Genomic DNA, 22,837 nt, shown 5'->3' with positions numbered 1-22,837 from the left:
ATTTGTGATTTTTCTTTTTGTTCTTTTGTGTTCTGTCTATTGGGATTCGGTCTGGTGTTCCAGACTGGGATATCCTTGTTCTAGATTCGTGTTTTTTTTGGGGAGCATTATCATTGCCATTCTCAGGGATGACATAGCATAGGGGAGAATTGCTTATTTCGATACAATGCTAGTATCACATGGGCTTTGCAGATAAGTTGATCTATGATTATGATTATGATTATGCTTATGGCTCCTTTGGTTTGTACGGGCTGAAATGTTGGGGTAGTGCAGAAGTTGGTAGACTTGAAGTCAATATGAGTGCTGTACATTTTGTACAACATAGAAAGCATCTCACAAGAGTGGCATGTTTGGATGTCGTACATCCAAGTTAGACCTTCATGTTTTCTACATTTTCTATGTTTTCTACGTTTCTACATTTCCTTATCTGCCCTCTGACGTTGCGCCGATCGGACAAAATAGCCCGACATCGGCGAGTTTGGGGATATTTCCCTTTTCAAATTTTTTTTTTTGTTCATCTTAAATCATTGATATTTGTCTCACCTATACCCCGTAGTGTATCGACAACATAGGGGATAATAATAATACAACATAATCCCATACAAACCAACGGTCGATATACATCCCAACATCCAACCTCCACAGCAGCGGGTCACTGCATACCCAGATGGAGCTACGGAGTATGAGATAATGCTCTGTGCCACGTCTGCACGCAAGGGGGGGCAACTGGCGGTGAATCCACACGATCTAGCCCTTCCTACGTGGTTGTTGCCGCAGCCAGTCATTGTTGCGTCGGATCATCGATCGGCGGGCTGCTGGAGTGAAGAGCCAATCATTGGCGCCGCTGGCTTGGATGGGGTTTTAGTCTCGTTACACATTTGGCTCGAGCCATCCTGGCTATTTCGGAGATATGAGGAATTTCAGGTTTATATTTTGGTGCTGAACTACGGAGGAGACTGATGGTCACTGGAGCAAAAAGCGAATGGAGTAAATGACTCGAGAATGGTGGCGCTTGCTAACGGTTACGGCGGTTCACTTATTCAAGAACTTTTTTTATTTTTGTTTTTTGGATTAGAGGAATTCACTAGGAGGGGATATGGTTTATATTGTACAGATACTCTGTACAACATACAACCTACGAAATACCCAACACACTAACTACTTCATAGTCAACTATTGGGCCTCTTCTCCTTTCCCCTCTCTTTTGCTACACAAGCGCTAGAGTGTTCAAAGGCAAGATGAACGTGCAGTCGATCTCTTGGCTCCACGGGAAAATGCAATGCGAGGTTAAATCCAAGGTTGCACGGCCCCAGCCTAGTTCCATCACGCCAGACCCTGGCTTCGTGGTGCGTTGTTATTCGCGCGAAGGAAGTGGGTGGCGTCTGGCTCACAGCAAATCACTCAAGTCACATGAAAAAAAAAGGTAGAGTCACAATTTGCATATTATATTGTTTCAGGGTTGTATATGTACTCCATACCGTTAGTATATAGAAATCTCCCCCCGCCTATACCTACTTGGGGTAAGTATGTTGTACCTTCTGGATACCGTGGACCTATGGTAGTAGCAGTAGACGGGGCTATACGGAGGCTATCTTGGTCGATGCTTTTTAATTTGCCCCTCCCATCCTGTACAACACATCAATAGGCTGCAGGGAATATCCCTGTCAGTCATCGGCTGTTGGTCAAATTCTCCTCGTGTCCGAGTCTCACGCTGTACAATCGTACTCCGTAATTATGCTGTACCACACACGCCCTCAAAGGCCTTGTACCCATTGTGCGTGTCCCCGATCGTCAGTCTGACGGCCTTATCTGGCATCAACGTCTGCCCAGACGGCTCCGGGCATAATTTGCCTGTGATGTGTGAGGGATAGCATGGGGAAAGCATGGCAGCCCCTGGTAAAACATTATAGACAAGGGTACGAAGTCGAAAAGGGAACCAAGAAAAAGCCTGATTTGTATATGATAATAGTGCTACTCGAAGAAAAAAGAGCCAGGAAAATGGAGAGAGAAAAAAAAAGAGAACGAAAAAGAAAATCAAATTAAAGCAAGTCCTCTGTTCGCACAAGAAAGGCCTGAAAGCCTGAAATATGCACGGACAAAGTCTACAGGGTAACTCGCTGCAAGGTACGGACGAACCCGTCGATCGACGCGAGATTGACGACGTAAACATTGAAGTGGAGGTTTCTACTCCGTAGATATGGGAGCCTTGTTATGGATAGACACTAAACCTTGGAAGGATTGCTCTAGTCTCCGTATGTAACCTCTAACCCTATACTCCGTAGTTGATCCACCGAGTTGATACACGGAAAACCCCGGAGGGACGATCAGTCAAAGAATTGACACATGAATATTATATTCTATTTGATTTCTACTCCTACAGAGTTAATTAATGACAGGGTGTTGAGTCAATGATTGAGAGATATATTTCAAATACTGGTTATCATTCATATTATTGTTACTCCTAGGTATACCTATCATATCAGAACTGGTCATCCTCCTTACATTTTCGGCTCAACGGTTCGAGACGATGCATCACACCCGAATTGCGGAGTTGCCGTACCAATAACTGGGTGGATTGATAGTGGATCTTTCATTTGAGCTGGCTTTTTGATTAATACTCTCCATTTCTTCATTTCGGTCGGGGAGAAAACTAACAGAATAATACAAACTAATAATATAAAAAAAGCAAAAGAATGATGAATATGGGAAAAGAAAAAGCCACAACCGAGTCCTGGCCCACTCCCTCATTTTAATATTTCCTTTATCATTCAGCCCTCAAATCCTCACGGAAGACTATTTCCTTTTCCAGTAAGGAAATGGTATGTCGATTCAGGCGGATCCCTCCCCCCATGCCCCCCCCTAAACTACTGTACGCTGTATGTGCAGCGGGTATCGGGCCGTCGATAGCGAGCTGCGGTGCAGGGATCTGTCAGTGCCCCTCTTTCTCTTTTGAATTTTCCCGGAGCTCTCTGGGCCTAGTGGACTAAGCTGGTTAGTACCTGCTTTGGTGTCTGGCCCCCCGAACTAACGTCTGTACGGAGGAAGAAAATCGGGATTCTTACCCCGTTCCCAGCAGATTATTGCATAACATGAGACTAGAGAATTTGCCAAGGAATTCAACCTCCCAAATATATATAAATTAATCAATAATAATGGCATTGAAGATTATCCTAATCGGTCTGGCCCGTATTTTCCCGGCCCCATGTTCACCGACCTCTCAAGGGTCTGTGTGGTAGACGCCACAAAAAGAATTCATATGCAAATACTTCGAAAATGGAAATCGTATTCCGATCATGATCTCCCCGAAATCGCATCAATTAACCATTGAATCTAGATGTTGGTCAATGCATATCAGGGTAGGACTGAAAAAAAAAAAAAAAAAAAAAAAATAGTAATCGGTGAATCCCTAGCTGTCACTTTTGGTTTTTATTTAACGGAATGCGTGGGCATTGACATCTGTCAACCTTGAACCGAGATTTTCGGGGTTGGCAATCACGTCCGTGAATAGTCTAGTCTGTTAGTGGAGAATCCATTGGTACCTAGTAGTAATAATATAGAGTAATAAAAAAAAGGACTAAACGCAAGGGGACTTTGGCCCTGCCCTTTCTTCGCCTGGGCTTATGTTGTATGGTGTTTTTTTTCCAGGAAGAAATTAGCGGTGTACTGGGGTCGAGTTGGCTTGATGTTCAGTGTCTCTTTGCTCTTCCCCCCCCCCCCCCCCCCCCTTACTGGGATCTGGCTCTGGGCTTTTTTTTTCTTGTTGGGCATACCCTGGAAAAATATGGGGAAAAATAAAACGGAAAATCAAACCAATATTCATGTTATGTATTTGCTACCACTATTCTTGGAGGGTGATTATCCCGGCTATCCTGACTATTGGGAACAATGTTATCAATTTTAGACCTACGTACCATTCCAGACGCTATTCGGCAAGAGGATCTACGTTTATAACTATAGAAGAAACAGAACAGTCAAAGGGAAAAAAAAGAAAAGAAAAGAAAAGAAAAGAGGAGTTTCTGGATGCATCATCACGGGGTCTCTCAGTTGAGATTACGATGCTACGTGTGAACATCTCATTTCAATTCGGCCTAAAATCGGGTGGACAAATCCTGGACTAAAAGCTCTCTGGTTTTTTTTTTTTTTTTTTTTTTCTATTTGTCTACTTGTCTATGTTTGCTTTTTTTTGTTTCCCTCCAATTTTCTCATTTATCTTCAACTAACTCTTTCGGTAACCGCCTAGCCTCTGACTGGTCTCTTAGTACTCCGTACTTGACAGGGATTGGAGAGAGAGAACAGGCCCTTGATCGACTTCAAGCCACCCGTGTTTCGTGGTTCCTTCTGAGCCACTGATTTTCTCCTCTGCATCCCTGGGGGTGTGACGTGCTTCTTTCCTCTTTCTCTCTCCACTGTTACTCACGGCCCGTCTTGACGCCCAGATCGTCCCGAACCATAAAAAGAAAACAAGGCCTTGGTATAATTGTTTCTTGGCTTAGGAAATATTTGTAAATAGATAGCATTACAGTGGTCCACTTGAACCGGCTATAGCCGTAGGACTTTGAACGGAGGACCTGGGGGCGATCGACCGGTGGTCCCCTCTAATAGTAAGAGATCCGAGAGGGGGACAAGGCTCGGCCGATGCCCGATGCCCGATGCCCGGTGAATGATTTGAATGATTTTGAATGGATTTTTCTTTTTTGGCGTTGGGATTTATTTTAGCCGTTTCTTTAAGATGGACCTTGCAGGTATTAGCTTGTACCCCAAATAGAGGGGAAATGGTGCAAGCGCTGACTCTAGAAGCGGGTGAGTGCAATCCGCAATCGACGGTGCAGCCGCCGCGCATTGCCGGGTGGTTTATTATTATTATTATTATATTAAATATTTTATTTTTACTTTTCTCCCCCTCTCTGCAGCCGCTGACAGATGTCTTGCACGATGAAAGAGATGCCGGGAGATTTGAATTTCCCACTGTACTCCGTAGTAATGCACACTATCGTACCTAGGTGCTCCGTACCTGTATACTAGTGATTCTAAGGGGTAATTATAGTATGTTAACCATGGTTTCCACCCATTGACGTTGGTGTCAACCGTGGATGTTATTTCCCCCGTTCTTAGGGTACCTACAAAAGTAAGTTCCAAGGTTCCCTCCCCGGTTGACCATCCATGGTTCACTTGAGTGGGACCCGCGCGCGTGGAGACGAACCGTCTCAGCTATTTCTGAAGTGCCCAGGTGTTTATTATTATCATTTGATGAAACATGACTATTATATCTCGGTATATAGGATTATAGGATTGTAGGATATGGTATGGGGTATAGTACTAAATACAAGGATGGATTCTAATCTTGCAGTTTTGTCCAGCCAGCAATAGTATCTAGAGTCTAGAGTAACCCTCCCCAAGTAATCAATTAATTGAATCTGATCGGTTGACTCCACTAAGGGAATCACCTCCCAGATCCAGCGGGCCTATCCCGGCCGATCAACATGTTGCTTTTCTGCCTGTCACACAGACCAGGATCCTCAGCTGGGAATATTTCTCTTTGACTCGTCCCTGCAGTTTTTTTTTTAGGTATGGTACTCCGGACAAATTGGGAAATGCGAGTTAATATTGGTCAACCCTGGTTAATACCAACCTGATTAATACCAAGGGAAATGATTTACCTTGACGATTAACTCTGATCCGGATGGTCCTTACTTGGTGGCGTAGAATAACAATTATAAATATTTACCCCTAAAAAAAAGAAAGAAGAAAATCCAGATAATATAAAGAAAAAGAAAAAAAAAAGAGAAGGGTAAAAAAAAATAAGAAAAGGAAAAAGAAAAAAGAAAAAGAAAACCCAAAAAAAAGAAAACAGCAGATATCGAGTCTAGAGGATGATCTGAACGCACGGTTCTGGTAGTCACTCACTCACTCACTCTCTCTCCACCGGGTCCACTGTGATTGATTCGATGGGCTCTCTCTCTCTCGCTCTCTTTCTATTTCTCTTCTTCTCTCCTCAAAAGACGGGGCAAGCCGGGATTTCTGCAGACAATATTCTTCTCTTTCTCTTTAAAAAAAACAACCCTTAGTCAGCTTCTTCTTATCCTCCACTGATCGACTTTCCCGCTGCGGCTCAGCGTCATTTCGCTTCACCTCTTTTTCCCCTCTCTTAACCGCTTTGCTTAAGTTTCACTGTACGATTTCCTTTTTATTTTAAGAACCCTTGACCCGTTTCCCTGTTTTTGGTTTCTGGTTTATTTTTACTTTATATCTTCTGTTTTGGCTTTTTTTCTTTTTTTCCTTTTTTCAAACGCCATCTATCCAGCCTGCAGTGCATAGGGATGCGTTTGCTGCACCACCCCAGCCTCCACCTTTCTGTACGTCTAACTTCTTTTCTCAACCACCCTCCCCATCCCTCGACTGTCTGAGACTTTGACCTCCCCCCCCCTACCTTCATCCGGCTTCGGCCTTATTTTATCATTCAATGCGCTCCATTTTCTAGAGTTTCTTCTTCAATGACATGATTCCTGCATGACCTTGAAACGACCACAAAACTTACGCTATTTTTTTTTTGTTTAGTTCCAACCTTCCGAACTTTGATGTGTTCGACGATTGTTAATGATTCTGATGACCATTGTGCTTCTCTGAATTCGTCTACTTCTTCAAAAAGTCTTTATTGCGCTTCTGTTTAGGCCCCGAGTCTTTACAAAAGGTTTACGACTTACTACGAAGCTTCACTACGATAATTGCACGCCCCTGCATCGCCTGCATCTTGCATCACTTTGCTATATATTTTTTTTCAACGTTTGATCCTGAAAGCCCCGTTGAATATTTCGTTTGCAACTCGTTCTCTTTCTTCTTTTTTTTTCCCCGTGCAACGTTCGCAAGGTCCTGTGGTTTTTCCAAGGATTCTGCAGCCTATATTGATAGCACGCCGGACGACATTTACGTCCGCTGCTCGCTTCATTCCTCTATTCTAAACCGTTTACCCGTGCAACCGAAAAGCTGGAGCTGCCATCGATCTCGCAGGTCCATACCCGCGGTCCTGCTGACATCCCCTGGTACAACCATCACGCGGCCGAACGACCGTTATTGCCCGGCGACAAACTCCCCGCTCTCAGCCTGCCGACAGCTACCCAGGGCCTCTCCCGGACCGCCTACCACGATCCGTCCCTGACCAATTCCACCAATTCCAGCGCTCGCACAAGTCTCTCCGGTGCCTCAGTGCCTGTCAACGAACCGAGGAGTCCCCCGTCCTCTGCGGACCTGTCTGGGACCCAGGGCCGACTTTCCTTAGATTCTTCCGCCCCGACTGAATACAGTCTTCCCCCCTCGGTCAACGAAGGGTATTATCCTAGCCCGACTTCTCTCGGCAGCATGAACCAGACCCAGCCATACATGGACGTCCACTCGCACATGTCTTCTGCTCAGTCATACGCTCCTCAAGGCGCTACCGCAGGCGCAATGTCTCACTACCAGTACCACGGACAACCCCCTGTGATGCAGCCCGCGTCTTCTTATGCCCCGGCTGCTTACCCCCAATATGGATACGCCCCTGGGGTCACTTCACCCCCAACGGGACACCCACCAAGCTCAATGGGTGGGCAGATGCCCGCTCAGTTGCTGCCGTTGCCGGGTAAGCTCCAAAGCCAGAATGTGGTCGATGATTATTCTGATCGTTATCAAGTGAGCAATCACGCCGCCCCTCCAAGCGGATATGGGAACAACACCGGGGCTCCGCTACAAGGGTTCGTTTTTGATGGTACCGGTCAAGTGGCTCCTCCGGGAGCAAAGCCTCGCGTGACAGCCACATTATGGGAAGATGAAGGGAGTCTCTGCTACCAGGTAGAAGCGAAGGGAGTGTGTGTAGCTCGACGAGAAGGTAAGTCTATGATGTGGGAAAAGGTTAATTTGAGATATTTTTTCGACTGACTTTTTTTTCTTTCGCAGACAACCACATGATCAATGGTACAAAGCTGCTCAATGTAGCTGGCATGACCCGTGGTCGACGTGATGGAATTCTCAAGAGCGAAAAGCTTCGCCATGTTGTGAAAATTGGCCCGATGCATTTGAAAGGTGTCTGGTATGTATTTGGATCCCACAGCATGTGCAGCATCAGTCGCTAACTCTTTTACTCTTCAGGATTCCATTTGAGCGTGCTCTGGAATTTGCCAACAAGGAGAAGATCACCGATCTCTTGTACCCACTGTTTGTGCATAATATCGGTGGTCTGCTATACCACCCAGCCAACCAGACTCGGACCAACCAGGTAGTGCAAGAGTCCCAGCACCGACGTTTGGAAGGCCCTCCTCTGGGTCCCCAGCGCACGCCATCGGGCTCTCAACAACCCCCGGTTCACCATCACCACCCCTCCCTTCAAACCCCTATGTCCTCTCACATGTCCCAAGGCCCCATGAGTGGCCAGCCTGGCTCCAGACCAGGCCTCGAGCGTGCCAACACCTTTCCAACACCGCCCGCCAGCGCATCCAGCCTGATGGGCATCAACAACCAAGGCAGCTCATACGAATGGGGTGGACAAGTTCCCCACACACAGCCCTTGTCCATCGATACCACATTGAGCAACCAGCGCTCAATGCCAACCACCCCCGCAACCACCCCACCGGGCAACAACATGCACGGCTTGCCAGCCTACCAAAGTCAACCCTACGACAGCTCGAAGCCCTACTACTCCGCAGCACCACAAACACACGCTCAATACGCGCCCCACACTCCATTGACCAATTCGGGGATGTCCAACTACGGCCAACCCCTGCCCGGTGGATACATGAAAAGCGAGATGGCGCCACCAAACCCACGCCCTGGCGCGTCAGAGCCCGAAACCTCCGAGCGCGACCCAAACCGCTACAGCCAGAGCAATGGACCCGGCGAGACCGTCCCCGAGCACGAGCAGGAGTACATGCCAGACCAAAATGCCGGCTACAACTCTAACCGCGGCTCCTACACCTACACTACAAACCCTTCCGTCAGCTCGCTGACCGGCGAGCACTCCCAGCTCACCCCGGAAATGACCAGCTCCCCGAGCCAGCAAAACGGCTCCGGTCGCATGACCCCGCGCACGGGCGCTGGTCCCCCTCCTCACTGGGCTTCGGGGTATAACACCCCCCCTCGTCCCCCCGCCGCCACTACCCTGTACAACGCTGTCAGCGATACGCGCGGAACCCCAGCCAACGGTGCTTCGGACCCTTACTCCATGGCCTCGACCACGGCCCCGATCTACGCGACTGGGAATGGTTCGTTGAGTGCGGGCAGCAAGCGCATGCGAGAGGATGACGATATCCGCCCTCCGGAGACTACCACTGAGTACGAGACTTCGAAACGCCGTAAGACTATCACCGATGCTACCCTTGGTGGTCCGCTTGGTGGTCCGCCTATTCTTCAACCGATGAAGCCTAGCGCGGTCATGGCTCGCCATCGGTGAGTGTGTGATTCAATCGTGGTTTCCAGATAGCTTTCAGCTTGTGGTTCTGGTTCTTGTTTTGGGTTTCTCTTCGGGTCTTTGGTCTCTTTTTTTCTTACTGGAATCTTTTTTTTTTTTTTCTGTTGGTTCTATTTCTCGGTCGGAGTTTGTTTTTCATGATAGACTGCGCATGCAACAACCCGCATGGCGCGTCGTGGTCTCGTCTTGTGTCTTACCACGAACACGTGGAGACGGAGACTGGCAGACCCGACGGTGTCGAAACGAAACGAAGCTCATTTGTCTCTGCGTTTTCTGTTTTCAAGTTGAAGAAATCTTGGCTGTTTTCGAGAATATCTAACTTGTTGTGTGTGGGGAGAGGAAGAACTAGGCACAAGATCTGTTCACGGTCCAACATTAGAAAAAACATTTCTTGATACTTCCATGTTGAAAGAACCTGTCCCTTGTTGAAGACTTGGATGGTGATCGCAAACCTCGATGACTACGATGTGACGAATCTCTTATGAACGAATTTTCTTTGTGTGATGACTTGACCACGAGCCATCTTCATTAACGAGTTGCTTTTTTTTTTTTTTTTTTTTGGTTTTTATCATTGCTTTATCATTTATGCGCTGGGTTTTGAAAAGGATATTCTTTGTGGCATGGCCCTGGCTTTGGTTTTACTCCCCTCTCTACTTCTCTGCGCTGCTTTTGCTACTGCCACTCTACTAGAGAGATGATTATCATGGTAATGAACGGTTATGAACTCTGGGTCTGCATGCCTTTAGCGACATACAACGTTGGTTTTGTCCGGTCTAAATGGATTGTTCTTTTCCCACCTCTCTGCTTTTGTATAGTTTGTAGATGTGAATGTAGATTGTATGTCTTTGAGATTGAGATGCTAGGGCTGACTTCATACCTTGGTACTAGCTTTGGCTTCATTGTACTTCAACTTTAATCACATACCTCCCACCACGTGACTCAATCTACCCTATCTAACCCAAAACAGCAAAATCAAAACACATTCGAACCATGGTTCCTTCCGCTTCACGCCACGGCGACTTCCTGCCAAATTTCAACTTAAACAACACCACATCCTACAACACCCTCACTGCGACCAACACACCACTCAAATAACGAAAGGGAAACCCCCGCAACAACCCCACAAGACCTAAGCATGACAACCGACAAACCAAGACCAACTGCAAAACCACAACCCCCAGAACCACGAAACCACCTCTATTTCGACCACTGGCAATCAGTCTCAACAGGCCACCAACGCGCAGCCGAAGGCGGCGGTTTCCTCGGCTCAACATCATGGCGAGATGCACGCTCAGCGAAATTAACCAGGCAATATCAAACCAGGGATTGTCTTCCAGGACGGGGAAAGGGATTGGGATCGGGAGTGGGAGTGGGGAACAAAGTAACACAAGAGTCGACATTCATGCCTGGTGCATTCAATGGGAAATGCCCATCGCAATCGCCGCCTAAGATACCTGCCGGTGAATGGGATATGGTAGCCGGGGATGTGGCAAAGCGGAATGAACTCGGTGTTCGGGATATTCGGTCGTTTATGGGTGTCAGCAAGAGGAAGGCTGTTGATGAGCTTGAGAAGGATGTAAAGGTCGAGACGAAGAAGATTAGGACTGTTGTTAGTGGAGGGGAGCGGAGTTTGAGTCCGGCTCCAGATGCAACGAAACAGGATATGGAAACGGAAAAGGAAAGAGAAAAGTCTCAAATAGAAGACAAACCCCAACACGACTCCCGATCTGATACCACCCTCGACCTGAAATCGACTTCGAATATCTTCGCCGGTGTTACGATCTTCATTAATGGCTCTACCGCCCCCCAGATCTCGGAATACAAGCTCAAACATCTACTCGCTTCAAACGGGGCGAGGACTTCTATCTACATGGCCCGGAAGACGGTGACGCATGTTCTCGTCGGACAACCCAATACCGGGACTGGGAGTGGGAGTGGAACGACTGTGTCTGGTGCAGGGGGAGGCCTTGCTGCCAGTAAACTCCAGCAGGAAATTTCCCGTGGAGGGTGGAAAGGTGTGAAGGTTGTTAGTGTGGATTGGTATGTACTATTATGATGCTGTTGGATGACCAGCGAGTGATCTTTTCTGACATTGAACTTGCTATCACTAGGGCTCTTGGGAGTATCAAAGCTGGACGTCGTCTTGCCGAGTCCCGGTTCCCTGGTATGCATGTTGCGGCTAAGGGGCAGCGGAGTGTTGCTGGGATGTTTGGTGTGCAGGGGGTGAAGAAGTGATCTTCTTTTACACGGATATGGTTGACATTTAGCGACTTGCTTCTTTTTTTGTTTGCATTGCATTGCATATGGCATTTTGCCATGGACGGGGCTCTGGATAGAGTGGTTTTGCGTCAACCTTTTGGGTTGGAATGATGAATCTTCCACCTACGTGCATTTATGATACCCAATGATCTATGATCGTATCGAATTTAATCTGATCGCCATGACTATGAATAGCTGTTTTGGAATTTCTCTCCTTTAATTGACTAATGCACTGCCGTTGGCGATATGACTTTTATGATGGATGCCCACTTCTAGCACTCTACGTTCGGCTTGACACTTGGATTTGGAAGTTCTCATTTCATTAATCAGTCGTGCACCATTATCATAACATCCATTATATACAGAATCAAAATCAAAAATCACATGTGCATGTACATGTACAGACCGGTAATAAAACCGGGTTCAATCACATAACAAAAAATCAGAAAAAAAAATCAACAAAATCTTCCAAACGCCATAGCCATGCAAAAATACTATGTAAGAAAGAAAACAGGATAGATGCGTCATAAACCAGAATCCCAAGATGGCAGTATAGGCCAGATAGATAACGAGGCTTTCTCACATTCACCTGAACGAACTCCCCCTACCTCCGCGCGCGGCGTATGTCTCACCATCATGGCTGCTATTGTCAGACAGATGCCGACGCCAGCCGCTCTGTTGGCGGGTGGGGTAGATAAGTGGGGGTTCATTGTGGCCTCCTGTCTCTCTAGAGAGGGTCGCTGCCATATCAGAGTCCGAAGAGACTGATCTCAGACCCGAGGCATCGGTTGCGGTGGGCATGAGATCGAGGGTGGTAGTAGGTGTGATATCAGGGAGTGGCGGGAGGGGGTTTGGATGGCGGTGGGTAGAGAAAGAGGATTGGGCGGGCGGTGGAGCGCGAGAATGGGCATTGACAGAAGAGGTTGTCCGTGTGCGAGTTCTGCTACCACTGCCCCTCGATGAAGGGTGTCTCCATCCGTCTTCTTCGTGGGTGAGGTGTTCTGGGGATGAGGTGGTTTGTCGGTTGTGCGGGAGGTAGTAAGGGTTGTTGGATCCGGAGTAGTCATCGTGATTATCCTCGTAGGCGGGGAATGCGGCGGTATGGCTGCTGGACACGGAGTTGCCGTGTGATCGCCCTGCGAACATGGGCTGGGGCTCGCCAAGTTCGGACTCGGCGCTCGACCAGCGGTCTAGCTTTTCGTTCAGGGGTTCTTCTTCCGGTTGTGAGTGGCGTGAGTCGCGGTGGACGAGACCGAGTGATTCTTCCTCAGTTGCGGTCTTGCGCATATCGGCTGCCAGGTGCGTTCGGCGTAGGATTCCACGGGGCGAACCTGGTGTAGGTTTGACGGAAGACTCGCTGTCGGTCTTTGTACGGCCCATCATGGTGTTGAAGGAAAACTGGCGGCGGGTGGTGTTGGCGAGAGGTTCGGGTGCCAGGGAGTCGGGCTTTTCGTCTGCCCATGATATAGACCGTGGTGTATCACTACGCGGACGGTTTGCGTTGAACGGAGCGTCCAAACCTCCAGCCATACCGGCACCATGGTATTCCGTGTCAGCATTGCCACTTTGGTGTGGCATGTCTGTCATTCCCACTGATTGTATATTGACATTAGAACTTTTCTCGTCTTCTGTATTCACGGCCTTCCACTGGGAAGGATGAAGCACGCTGGTAGCCCGAGACCGAATGTTATCCATGAAAGAATGACTGCTTTGCTTGGTGCTAGGTCGGTGATCGTCCTCATGCGCATCAGCGGGCAACCGGGACATGCCCCACGGCGGATGTTGTTGCTTGACTGAGGGTGTTCGCGGAGTGATTGGTCGTGACATGGTTGGTCCCTCACCAATGACAGTCTTACGCCGACGCAGGCCATCCCATTCAATTATCTCGTTCTCGCCTGGCACTTTCAGGGTATCCTCATGTTTGTCATGGAAGAAACGGCGGGCTTCATCTGTTTCCATAGTGCGGCGAGCGGTCGAAATGCGACGAATGATAGAGGCCGCACCACGAATGGAGTCTGCCTTGGGCTCGGATTCGGGTTCTTCTACTGCGGAAACCTCTCGAATCTGATCCAGATCGCCCTTGAAAATAGCAGCATCGGGGACGTCCTTGGCGGACTTGGATAGCTGCAGTAACACCACACCGGCGCAGATTTGCATGAACCCAATGATAACAGTTGCAATCTGGATTCCTGTGCCCTTGAAGCCCTGGAACAGAATGGCGGAAGTGATAATGGTGGCGCTAGTGAACATCACATAGTAAGTCGGGGTGACCAGAGCGGCATTGAAAAGATTAAGCGCTTTCTGTATAGCAGGGTTAGCACAGCCATAAGACACGAGGGTGAAGAGCGTACATTGAGATAAATAATCTCAGTCAATAGTGTCCCAATGACAAACACAAGCAAGACATATAGGAACCAATGCTTGAACTGCTCCTCGCCATTAATCTGAGCGAGAATAGCAGAGCCCAAGCCCTGAGTAGCGACGACACTTAATCCACCAACCATGCTGCAAATACTGATATAAACAAACATGCTCGACTTTCCGTAACGTGGACCAGCCCAAAGAGCTGTAAAAGCAGCTCCAACAATAATCAACCCAGCATAGACCAGAAATCCAGGCTGGAGAACGAAATGCTGCATGCCCTGAATATCCTCGACAGACGACTGCTCAGGAGCATTCATGGCAATAGTCACCGATCCAATAATACAACAGAAACAGCCAACCTTCCCCACGAAACTAAGCCGTTCCTTGAGGAAAATCGCGGACAGAATCGTCGTAATCACAACCGACAGCGCACCAAGAGGCGTAACTAGAATCGCATCGACGAAAGCATACGCCACAAAATTGCAGATCTCTCCAACAATCATCAGCGTCATGCCCGTCCACCACCAAAAGTTCTTGAGATATCCATATCCTTCACCGGCCTCCTCATTGTACTTCACGTTCGCCTTCAGCAGTCCGATTTTCTTAACCACGAATGAGATACCGATGAAGACACCCGATGCGACAGCCAGCGAAATACCAACGGCCTTGTACACCGGCGGGCGGCCTGAGGATTCCGCGCGGACGATGAGGTTGTTCGCATGCGATAAGGCGGAATTGGGATCCATGATTGTGGGAGTTGGAGATTAGGACCACACTGACCAGCAGTGGGAAGAGGCGAAGAGTTGTGTCGCGGGGGACAGAGAGTCGTCCGAAGACGAGACTCAGCGACTATTTGAAACACTTGACGCCACGATATCGATAAAGGCTGGGCGTATCGCCGGGGCGACTATCAACGAGGGGCCTGCGTCAACAACAGTTTCGAGTCGGACTGTCGCAACGACTTTTGGAACAGGGGAGTAATTGTAATTTAGAGTATCGGCGATCTGGGAATGCTTCTGGAAAATGTCCACGAGGAAAGGAAAAATGTGGGATTCCGCAAGGGGGGGGGAGCGTCAGCCGTTGGCGCTATGACTCTCGGTCTCAGATGGCAAAGATACGATTTTGAGGGTATCAAGGAAGTAGAATCTACTTAAGACAAAGATTCAGGAGTTGAAGAATTGGAAAAAGAAAAAAATACAGACATTAAAGAAATAAAATAAATCAAGAAAAGGGGAAGGGGATCGAGATACCAAAACAAAGAGGCTGGGGTGGGGAAAGGAGGTACTGGTACTCCTGAATAGAGCGGGCTGGACTAGGATCGGCAGGTACCTGTACCTTCCAGGGTTTTAACATCGGCCGATATTGCTTAGTCTATGGAGATGGTGCATTAGGCTGCCTTTGGATGAACGATATAGTTGTACTATACGGACTATACGGAGTATATTAAGATCAACAGGCAATTTATTTGCCCCTACCAAGTACTCCGTACTTTGTACATTTTACACGGATGCCTAATATAAAGATGCCATGGTATTTTTTTTTTGTCTCACATAATTACTATACAGAGCATCAGTTCCCACATTTGGTGTCTCATAAATGTCATCATTCATTATGCCCAACGAGGCCAGCACTGGCCATCGTTCGTAGGGGGTCAACTAAGATAAAAAAAAAACCCATAAATAGAATTGCATGCGCCCAAGACACCCTCCCAGCCCCAATAAGCCGTCTCAACAGAGGGGTATTCAGCAGGAAAGACACAAAAACAACGTAGTGGGCATGTAAAAAGTGAGGGAAACGCCTCGAGATGAAAGTACATGAGAAGGGATCACCGCACATGGTAGCTAGGCTTCCGTTGCCGGTTCACCGTTGGTGGCGGCTCATCAACTGGGTAAGGAGGTCGGACTTTGGTGTTCGAAGTAGACGATGGTGCTTGGGAGAATAGCGGTGCAGGCATAGCCACACCCCCATCATCTTCTTGAGCTGGGTATGGGATAGGCGTCTTGGGTGGCACTGGTGGTGCCGGTGGCACGCCATTGAAGGTTGTAAAATACTCATTACTGCGGGTGGGCGAGCTCTGTTGTTGTTGTGAGCTTGGGCGGCTTGCAAGCTCGTGGCTTCGACGATAGTCACTGCCAGATTGCCGGGGTGGGGAAGTAGATATGCTATCCTGAGGTGTTGGGTGAACCGGGAGCGTGTCATCCGGCGGTGATGTAGTCACAAAGGTTGGAATAGGTGGTGGCGCCTGTGAAGGTGGGGCGTGGTGTAAAAACTCAGCAGGTAGTTCTGCAGGTAATTCGACAGCGAAGTGCGCAGGGGGTGGAACGTGGGATTGAACGGGAGAAGAAAGCGAAAGCTCTTCAGTGGCAAGATCGAAGGATAGATCGTCGCGATCCCCGCCGGCTGCAGCGTGGCTCGCTAGACGGCGGTTCATGCGATCGATTTTAGCAAATCTCACACCCGCTTCTAGAATCATCTTCTTCACTTCAGGCCTGGCCAGATACTGCCGTGTGTTGGTGCTGATATCGGCTAGCCGGTTCCATTCGTTCATACCAAACTCGCCAACGCCGACCTCAACGTTGAGGCGGAAATAATTGTCTTTGCTGACATTGCGTTTGGCGAGACGGTCTCGAAGCATATCGTTGTGGATATCCTCGCACCCCTCAATCTTCGTCATCAGTCGACGCCGCGCCTCAGCGAATGTGCCCAATGAGTCGCCGAAGAAATCCTCCCACCATTCATGCTGTCGGTTATTGGTACCAGATGGGCGCTTTCCAGTTCCCACACTGATAAAGACCCCAACTTCTCGACCTGGCCACTCATTCACAACAGCCTCATCAAGGACTAGTGGCGCGGGGTTGAATGTTCCATGGCCCTCGTCAATAAAATGGTGTTGACCAATCTGAATGGGCTTGAAAGCAAGCCCCGTCGCAGATGTCGCACGTCCTGCTTGCCAGACAGTGCAGTCAAATTCTGGTGGAGGTTCTCGGCGGGAGTCGTAGGACCGTAGAAGGACAGCCGAACCCTTGCGCGGGGTGCCCTTGTACATAGCAGTGACCGCACTATATTTCATATCAGTACCAGCGACCCATGGTTTCGCATTGCAAAACTCACGTTTTCGTCCGATTTTCTCGGTTATCATAAAGCAACGCGTCTGGGTTACCCCAACGCAACCCATTAAGGAAAACGGAGCCTCTTTGGCTTGTCGGTGACATTGGATGCGAAGCAGCAGCGGTGCTGAAACTGCCCCGACTGATAGAGCGTTGCGGAACAGAGCCTGGGCTGTATGGCAAGCTTGCCATAGAAGCCATAGAATCACGATTGGGGGCATTCCCTGTGTCATTTCCCTCCGCCTCGAACACTGTATGTTCCCGTACACATTCCCGGATCGCCTCCTCGAGTTTTGAGGCCTTGAACAAAGTCGAACGGTAGGGAATACCAGCGATGGTCTTGTCAGTCTCAAATACCTTGCGAGTCATACGCACGTATACTTCTTTGCAAGTCTCGAGATCCAAGCGGAGGCGACCGAGCATCAGAGCGATCAAGCCGCCAGTGCCGGTACCGGCGATCAAGTCGAAGTGATCGCAGGGTTTGGGAATCTGGTCGCGACGCGGAGGCTTACCTTCGCATTCGACATAGGTGCGGTACATAAGTTCCTGGAGGAGAATAAGCATGGAGTAACCACGAACACCACCGCCATCTGTTCAGGTCAGCTGAGTCTGATGTACGCCGGGAAGAGAGATAATACTAACCTAGAGACAGGATCCGCAGCGGAGGACCCTTGGTGGTGTCCTTGCGGCGCAGATTGGCTGGATCCATGGCGATTGCAACAGTTATGTTTTGGAACGATTACGATCGCTCTATTTTTTTTTCCTGCTGCGGCAGCTTACCCGCGGCGGGGCTCAGCAATGCCTTATGCACAGGGTCGCGGGATGGTTGGCGCCTGACCGATGAGGTCTTGGAAAAGAGGTAGAAGCGTCACACAGGTGGAACACAAGTCGAATGCAGCTCTGGTTGGGTGCGTGACAGGTGAACGTGAGAGTCGCAGTTTAGTGGACTCTGAATAGGCAGCGGCGTATGGGTGATGATTGGAGGGACTTGAGCCACAGTCCCTGAATAGTTCGGTAAGGCTGGACTTGGCTTGATCACAACGCAAATGTACGAGATGAAGTTGCACAAATCAATAAAATGCAAGGGAAGAACGAAACTGTCGTTCAAGTTAATTGCGAGTTATTCTTAGAACTCAAATCCAAGTGCCCACATCATTTGGTTGCCTTTCCATGGATCAAGAAAGTCAGGTGACTATTTGGGGCAACTGGTGGCGGTGTTTGTATATGACGTAACTGTGGCTGTGTGCTTATCTACCAATTGAATCACTTTCGTCTGCTTCTCACTCGGGTTTCAGCTACGATGTACTTTGTACATATACAATTTGATTATCAAGAGTCTTGCAACTTGGCTAAGAATGGTTGTAGGATAAAAGGTTTTGTCTGAAATCTGTATATTCCAATCTTCAAGATGACGATGACGTCAATTTCGCCGATTCTATATACGTATACAGATGTCCATATCGATATAGAACTAAAAGAAAAACCTATTTATGTTCAATTCGTCATGCCAGGCCAATCTGAAGAACCCAGTTAGCATCCACTCCCACAGTTGGCCAGTAAAACGAGGAGAAACACTCACCAAAAATAGACCTCTTAGTTCCTTTCTCGGCAACCGCAATCTCATCACCAACCTTCAGACTAATCCCCTCACCCTTCGGCTCCAGAAAAGCATACCTACCAAAGACAGGACTAAACTTCGCCCCAGAATCCACCCTACGATCCTTCATCAACTTTTTAAGCACAGCACCAGACTCACCAGTCCCCATCTTCCCAGTCTCGTAGTCAACATTAAGGCTCTGACAGCGTACACAATTTCCCGTCAGCAACAGTTTACTCGACCCATGCCCCAATCCATTGCCCAAAGTCAGCGCGCCCCAAAAGTCCTCTTCAAAAGCCTCTCCAGCCCCCGAGACAACAATATTAGGCCGGAATTTCGTACGGTCCATATTTTCCCCGTCCGGAAGCCGCGCTGAGACATTATCGACGGATGTCTCGGAGATAACGAGATAAGGCGCGCAATCCGCAAAAGTAATGCGGTCCTCGTGCTGTGCATGCAGAGTGTAAAAGTAATATAGCACCGCCGCACCAGCAGTGAAAAGAAGCGTGGGCGTGAGGCTGCGAGCTGTTTGGGGAGTTAACCCGTCGCGGACGAGAGTACTGCCTTGAAGGAGTATGTTAATCGCAGATGCGACAATAAGAACCGGGAGAACCCGCTCCCATTTCCTGTCAGGATTCGTTAGACTTTCGCGTATTATGCGCAGCGCGGTCTTTTTGTCTTTCTTTCCTGGCGCCAGTGTGCCAAGCACCTCTCTCGAGTGCGGTCCGAGGTAGGCTAGCACTACGGGGTATCCGAAGCAGGCGCTGAACCAGTCGTTGTACTCTGCGCCCATATTGTATCCTGTTGTTGGGCTCTTGTGCATCATGACTTTGAGAGGGTTGAGGCTCTTTGGGTTGGGCTTGAGTGGGATTTCCAGTCGATTGGTTTCGCGGAGTGCGGGAGCTGAATCCGATAGAGGAGGGTGGTATGTGATAATTAATTTCCCGTTGTCCTTCTCTGTCTCCGGATACTCGATGTCGGTGTAGAAGAGGGCCATCTCCGGGAAGTGCGGGACATGCATGTTCTTCAGGGTCGTGGTGCCGGAGCCATCCTCGGCTGGGATGACTTTGAGGAGCATGAAGTGGCGGTCATATTGAAAGCCGCGTGTGGTTAGGATTCCCTCTGTGATTGTAGTTGGTCGAAGGGATTTAATCGGGTAGACATAGAGCTGACAGTGGATTAGCATGACGTTTCCCGTCTGCGTCTTAATTCCATGTTCGTACCTGGCTGACTTTCATGATTGTAGGTGAAAGGATTGCTGTATATGAAAAGAAAGCAGTATATCGTACCTCGATGCAGTGCGGAGTACGAAAATTCGCTTTGGCAAGCCGATCTCGGGGAAAGATAACGACATCGTTCCCCGGTTACCGTCCCCCGAATTAGACTTTGCGGAGTAAAACCCGCCCTTTTACTTGTTGGACGCTTAACATAACTGATAGGCCACTTTACTTTCAAATTGTTCTTTAGATAATAGTTCAATTCTTTTTTTTTCTAGTCTTAAATAAAAAGGTCTTCAATCATATTCGTCCGAAATCATGCAAGGAAATATACAGAGGGAATCAAAAAAAAAAAAAAAAAGAAAAAAGAAAAAAGAAAAAAGAAACGTCTACTGTTCCTCAGCCCACGGCAAGCTAAAGGTACCAACCCAGTCCTCAACCTCTTGGCGAAGCACAACAATCTCTGAGATCTCCTCACCCTCACCCACGTAGTCCAAGAAGGCCTTAACAGTATTAGGGTTCTTGACACCGCGGGACTGAGCCGACTCACGGGCAGCCTTGTCCAACTTCTGGGTGATGGTTACCGCACGATCGACGATATCGGCGACGCGGGTGAAGTCCTCGGGCTGGAAGCCACGGGAGGTCATGGCAGGGGTTCCGAGACGCAGACCGCCGGGCTTGAGGGCAGACTTGTCTCCGGGAACGGTGTTCTTGTTACTGGCAACACCGCACAGCTCGAGAACGCGCTCAACGCGAGCACCGTCCACACCGCGGTTCTTCAGGTCCACGAGCACCAAGTGGTTATCGGTGCCACCGGACACGATGTTGTAGCCGAGTCCACCGTTGCTGGTGGAATCACCAAGGCGATTGGCCAGAGCAGAGGCGTTGAGAAGCACTGTCTTCTGGTAGGCCTCGAAGTCGGGGGTCTGAGCCTGCTTGAGGGCCACGGCCAGCGCAGTGATAGTGTGGTTGTGAGGACCACCCTGGTGGCCGGGGAAGACGGATGCATTGATGGGGTTCTCGAGATCGTACATGACGGGGTTGCCCTTCTTGTCGGTGCTACGCACGCCCTTGCGGTAGAAGATCATGGCGCCACGCGGGCCACGTAGAGACTTGTGAGTGGTGGTGGTCACGACATCTGAGTAGGGGAAGGGAGATGGAAGCACGCCGGCAGCCACAAGACCCGAGATGTGGGCCATATCGGACAGAAGGTAGGCGCCTACGGAGTCGGCGATCGCGCGCATGCGCGGGTAGTCAATCAGACGGCTGTAGGCCGAGGTACCCGCGATAATCAGCTTGGGCCGGTATAGGGTGGCGGACTTCTCCAATGCATCGTAGTCGATCAGACCCGTCGACTCATCGAGACGGTAAGGGAAGGTCTCGAAGTATTTAGAGATGGCGGAAATCTTCTTGGTAGGAGTCTGATAACCGTGGGACAGATGACCACCATGGGGAAGGTCCAAGCCCATAAGGCGGTCGTGGGTGTTGAGGAGGGCGGAGTAGGCCATGAGATTAGCGGGTGAACCGGACAGAGCTGGAATGAGTTAGCCTTTGCGTCTATCATTGTATCACGTCGACTGTATCATACGTTGAACGTTCACTCCCCATTCCGCCGGGTCCAGACGGAAGGTCTCCAGGGCACGTTGCTGGCACAACCGCTCGGAGGCATCAATGTGTTCGTTTCCTCCATAGTACCGAGCACCGGGGTATCCCTCGGAATATTTGTCTAATCTGCGGTTAGGATGGTCTGTCGGACAAGTAGAGGCGGCCACCCGGAGGACATACTTTGCATAACACTGCCTAGGGCATCGAGAACAGCTTGCGATGTGAAGTTCTCAGAGGGGATCAGGTTAATGAAGTGCTTTTGACGTTTTTTCTCCTGGAATGGGTTTAGCAACTGGTCGGTCAATTGGTGAGCTCTCTATCGGCGATGACGCACCTTCTGTAGGATGTTGTAAACGGCGGGGTCGGACTCCTCCAGAGAGGCCGCGAGCAGCTATCAAATGGTCAGTCTGCATGTTCCGCTTGCCATTGAATCGATTCCGGCCACCAACCTTGTGCTGGGTATCGCGAGTGGACGACGCTACTCCCCGCGATTGGGGGGCCAATCTGGGCACGATAGAGGCGCGAGCGGCTGCCCGGGAGCTCCCAAGGGGGAGCAAGCGAGCAGCGGATCTACCACAGCGAGACAAATACATGATGAAGCTGAAGAAGGTCAATTCTCAAGCAGAGTATTGTGTACTTAGCCGATAGGAAAGCGACGGCTTTTAAACGACTGATGCTAGTCGGACGAGCACTGGGGACCTTTCCGTTGCCCGCGGAAAGCGGGAAAAATGCACTATTCCCGTTTGAGCTCTCCGCCTGGTCCGTGCACCAGCTGTTGATTTATCTTCGCTCGGCAAAAATTTTCCCTCCTTTTCTTCTTCACACAACTAAATCCAAGATGAAGAAACGGCGTCTTTTATCTGTGTCAGCACTCGTCGGTGACGGCTGGACTTCGGTCTAGCTGGCGCTGGACGGGCGCTGCTGAAAGGTCCCACGCCTCTTAACCATCCTTTAAGGGGCCAGTACCATCGGATTGGAATTGTTGTGTTGGTTCACCTCCCTTGGCAGGTCGGGATTGGTCATATCCATATCTCCATGAACCTTTCGTGGCAACAGTTCCACTGTCGCATTGTCGACACTCTAGTACAACAAGGACATACGATTCTCGTATGCTCCGAGTGACTCTCGAGTACAATTAGCTTCACAATATATATAATCATTACCATCAATCAGTCTTAATATGACTTGCTCTTCCATGTTCTTGTCTCGCATTCGCCTCTGTTATGCACTCCATCCTCTCAATACAACTACATTG

The 22,837-nt window shown here is 49.2% G+C and overlaps 6 protein-coding genes across 6 annotated transcripts; 2 read left to right on the top strand and 4 right to left on the bottom strand.

The window, feature by feature from the left end:
- Window positions 1-6,317: 6,317 nt before the first annotated feature.
- On the top strand, window positions 6,318-9,415 carry N7455_000807 (KilA-N domain-containing protein; the record flags this gene model as incomplete). Its single annotated transcript, XM_065603879.1, has 5 exons — window positions 6,318-6,353; window positions 6,907-7,612; window positions 7,664-7,858; window positions 7,927-8,059; window positions 8,119-9,415. The coding sequence occupies 5 exons, from the start codon at window positions 6,318-6,320 to the stop codon at window positions 9,413-9,415; spliced, it is 2,367 nt and encodes a 788-aa protein (XP_065462370.1).
- A 1,153-nt stretch (window positions 9,416-10,568) lies between these two features.
- Window positions 10,569-12,018, top strand: N7455_000806 (uncharacterized protein; the record flags this gene model as incomplete). Its single annotated transcript, XM_040960649.2, has 3 exons — window positions 10,569-11,473; window positions 11,545-11,645; window positions 11,969-12,018. The coding sequence occupies 3 exons, from the start codon at window positions 10,569-10,571 to the stop codon at window positions 12,016-12,018; spliced, it is 1,056 nt and encodes a 351-aa protein (XP_040808928.2).
- Window positions 12,019-12,277: 259 nt separating this feature from the next.
- Window positions 12,278-14,802, bottom strand: N7455_000805 (DUF803 domain membrane protein; the record flags this gene model as incomplete). Its single annotated transcript, XM_040960631.2, has 2 exons — window positions 12,278-13,993; window positions 14,044-14,802. 2 exons carry the CDS (start codon window positions 14,800-14,802, stop codon window positions 12,278-12,280), a joined length of 2,475 nt encoding a protein of 824 aa, XP_040808887.2.
- Window positions 14,803-15,881: 1,079 nt separating this feature from the next.
- N7455_000804 (putative Patatin-like serine hydrolase) lies at window positions 15,882-17,872 on the bottom strand (the record flags this gene model as incomplete). Its single annotated transcript, XM_040960625.2, has 3 exons — window positions 15,882-17,115; window positions 17,168-17,753; window positions 17,806-17,872. The coding sequence occupies 3 exons, from the start codon at window positions 17,870-17,872 to the stop codon at window positions 15,882-15,884; spliced, it is 1,887 nt and encodes a 628-aa protein (XP_040808929.1).
- A 785-nt stretch (window positions 17,873-18,657) lies between these two features.
- N7455_000803 (MOSC domain protein) lies at window positions 18,658-19,998 on the bottom strand (the record flags this gene model as incomplete). The annotated part of the gene is made up of 3 exons (XM_065603878.1): window positions 18,658-18,680; window positions 18,743-19,928; window positions 19,984-19,998. 3 exons carry the CDS (start codon window positions 19,996-19,998, stop codon window positions 18,658-18,660), a joined length of 1,224 nt encoding a protein of 407 aa, XP_065462369.1.
- A 368-nt stretch (window positions 19,999-20,366) lies between these two features.
- On the bottom strand, window positions 20,367-22,175 carry N7455_000802 (serine hydroxymethyltransferase; the record flags this gene model as incomplete). The annotated part of the gene is made up of 5 exons (XM_040960685.2): window positions 20,367-21,511; window positions 21,566-21,703; window positions 21,763-21,856; window positions 21,917-21,973; window positions 22,032-22,175. The coding sequence occupies 5 exons, from the start codon at window positions 22,173-22,175 to the stop codon at window positions 20,367-20,369; spliced, it is 1,578 nt and encodes a 525-aa protein (XP_040808926.1).
- Between the last annotated feature and the right edge of the window lie 662 nt (window positions 22,176-22,837).

Source organism: Penicillium solitum (genome assembly GCF_028829755.1).
Source record: "Penicillium solitum strain IBT 25940 chromosome Unknown utg000001l_segment0_segment0, whole genome shotgun sequence".
Lineage (NCBI taxonomy): Eukaryota > Fungi > Ascomycota > Eurotiomycetes > Eurotiales > Aspergillaceae > Penicillium > Penicillium solitum.
This window is presented reverse-complemented; position numbering and strand designations above follow the sequence as displayed.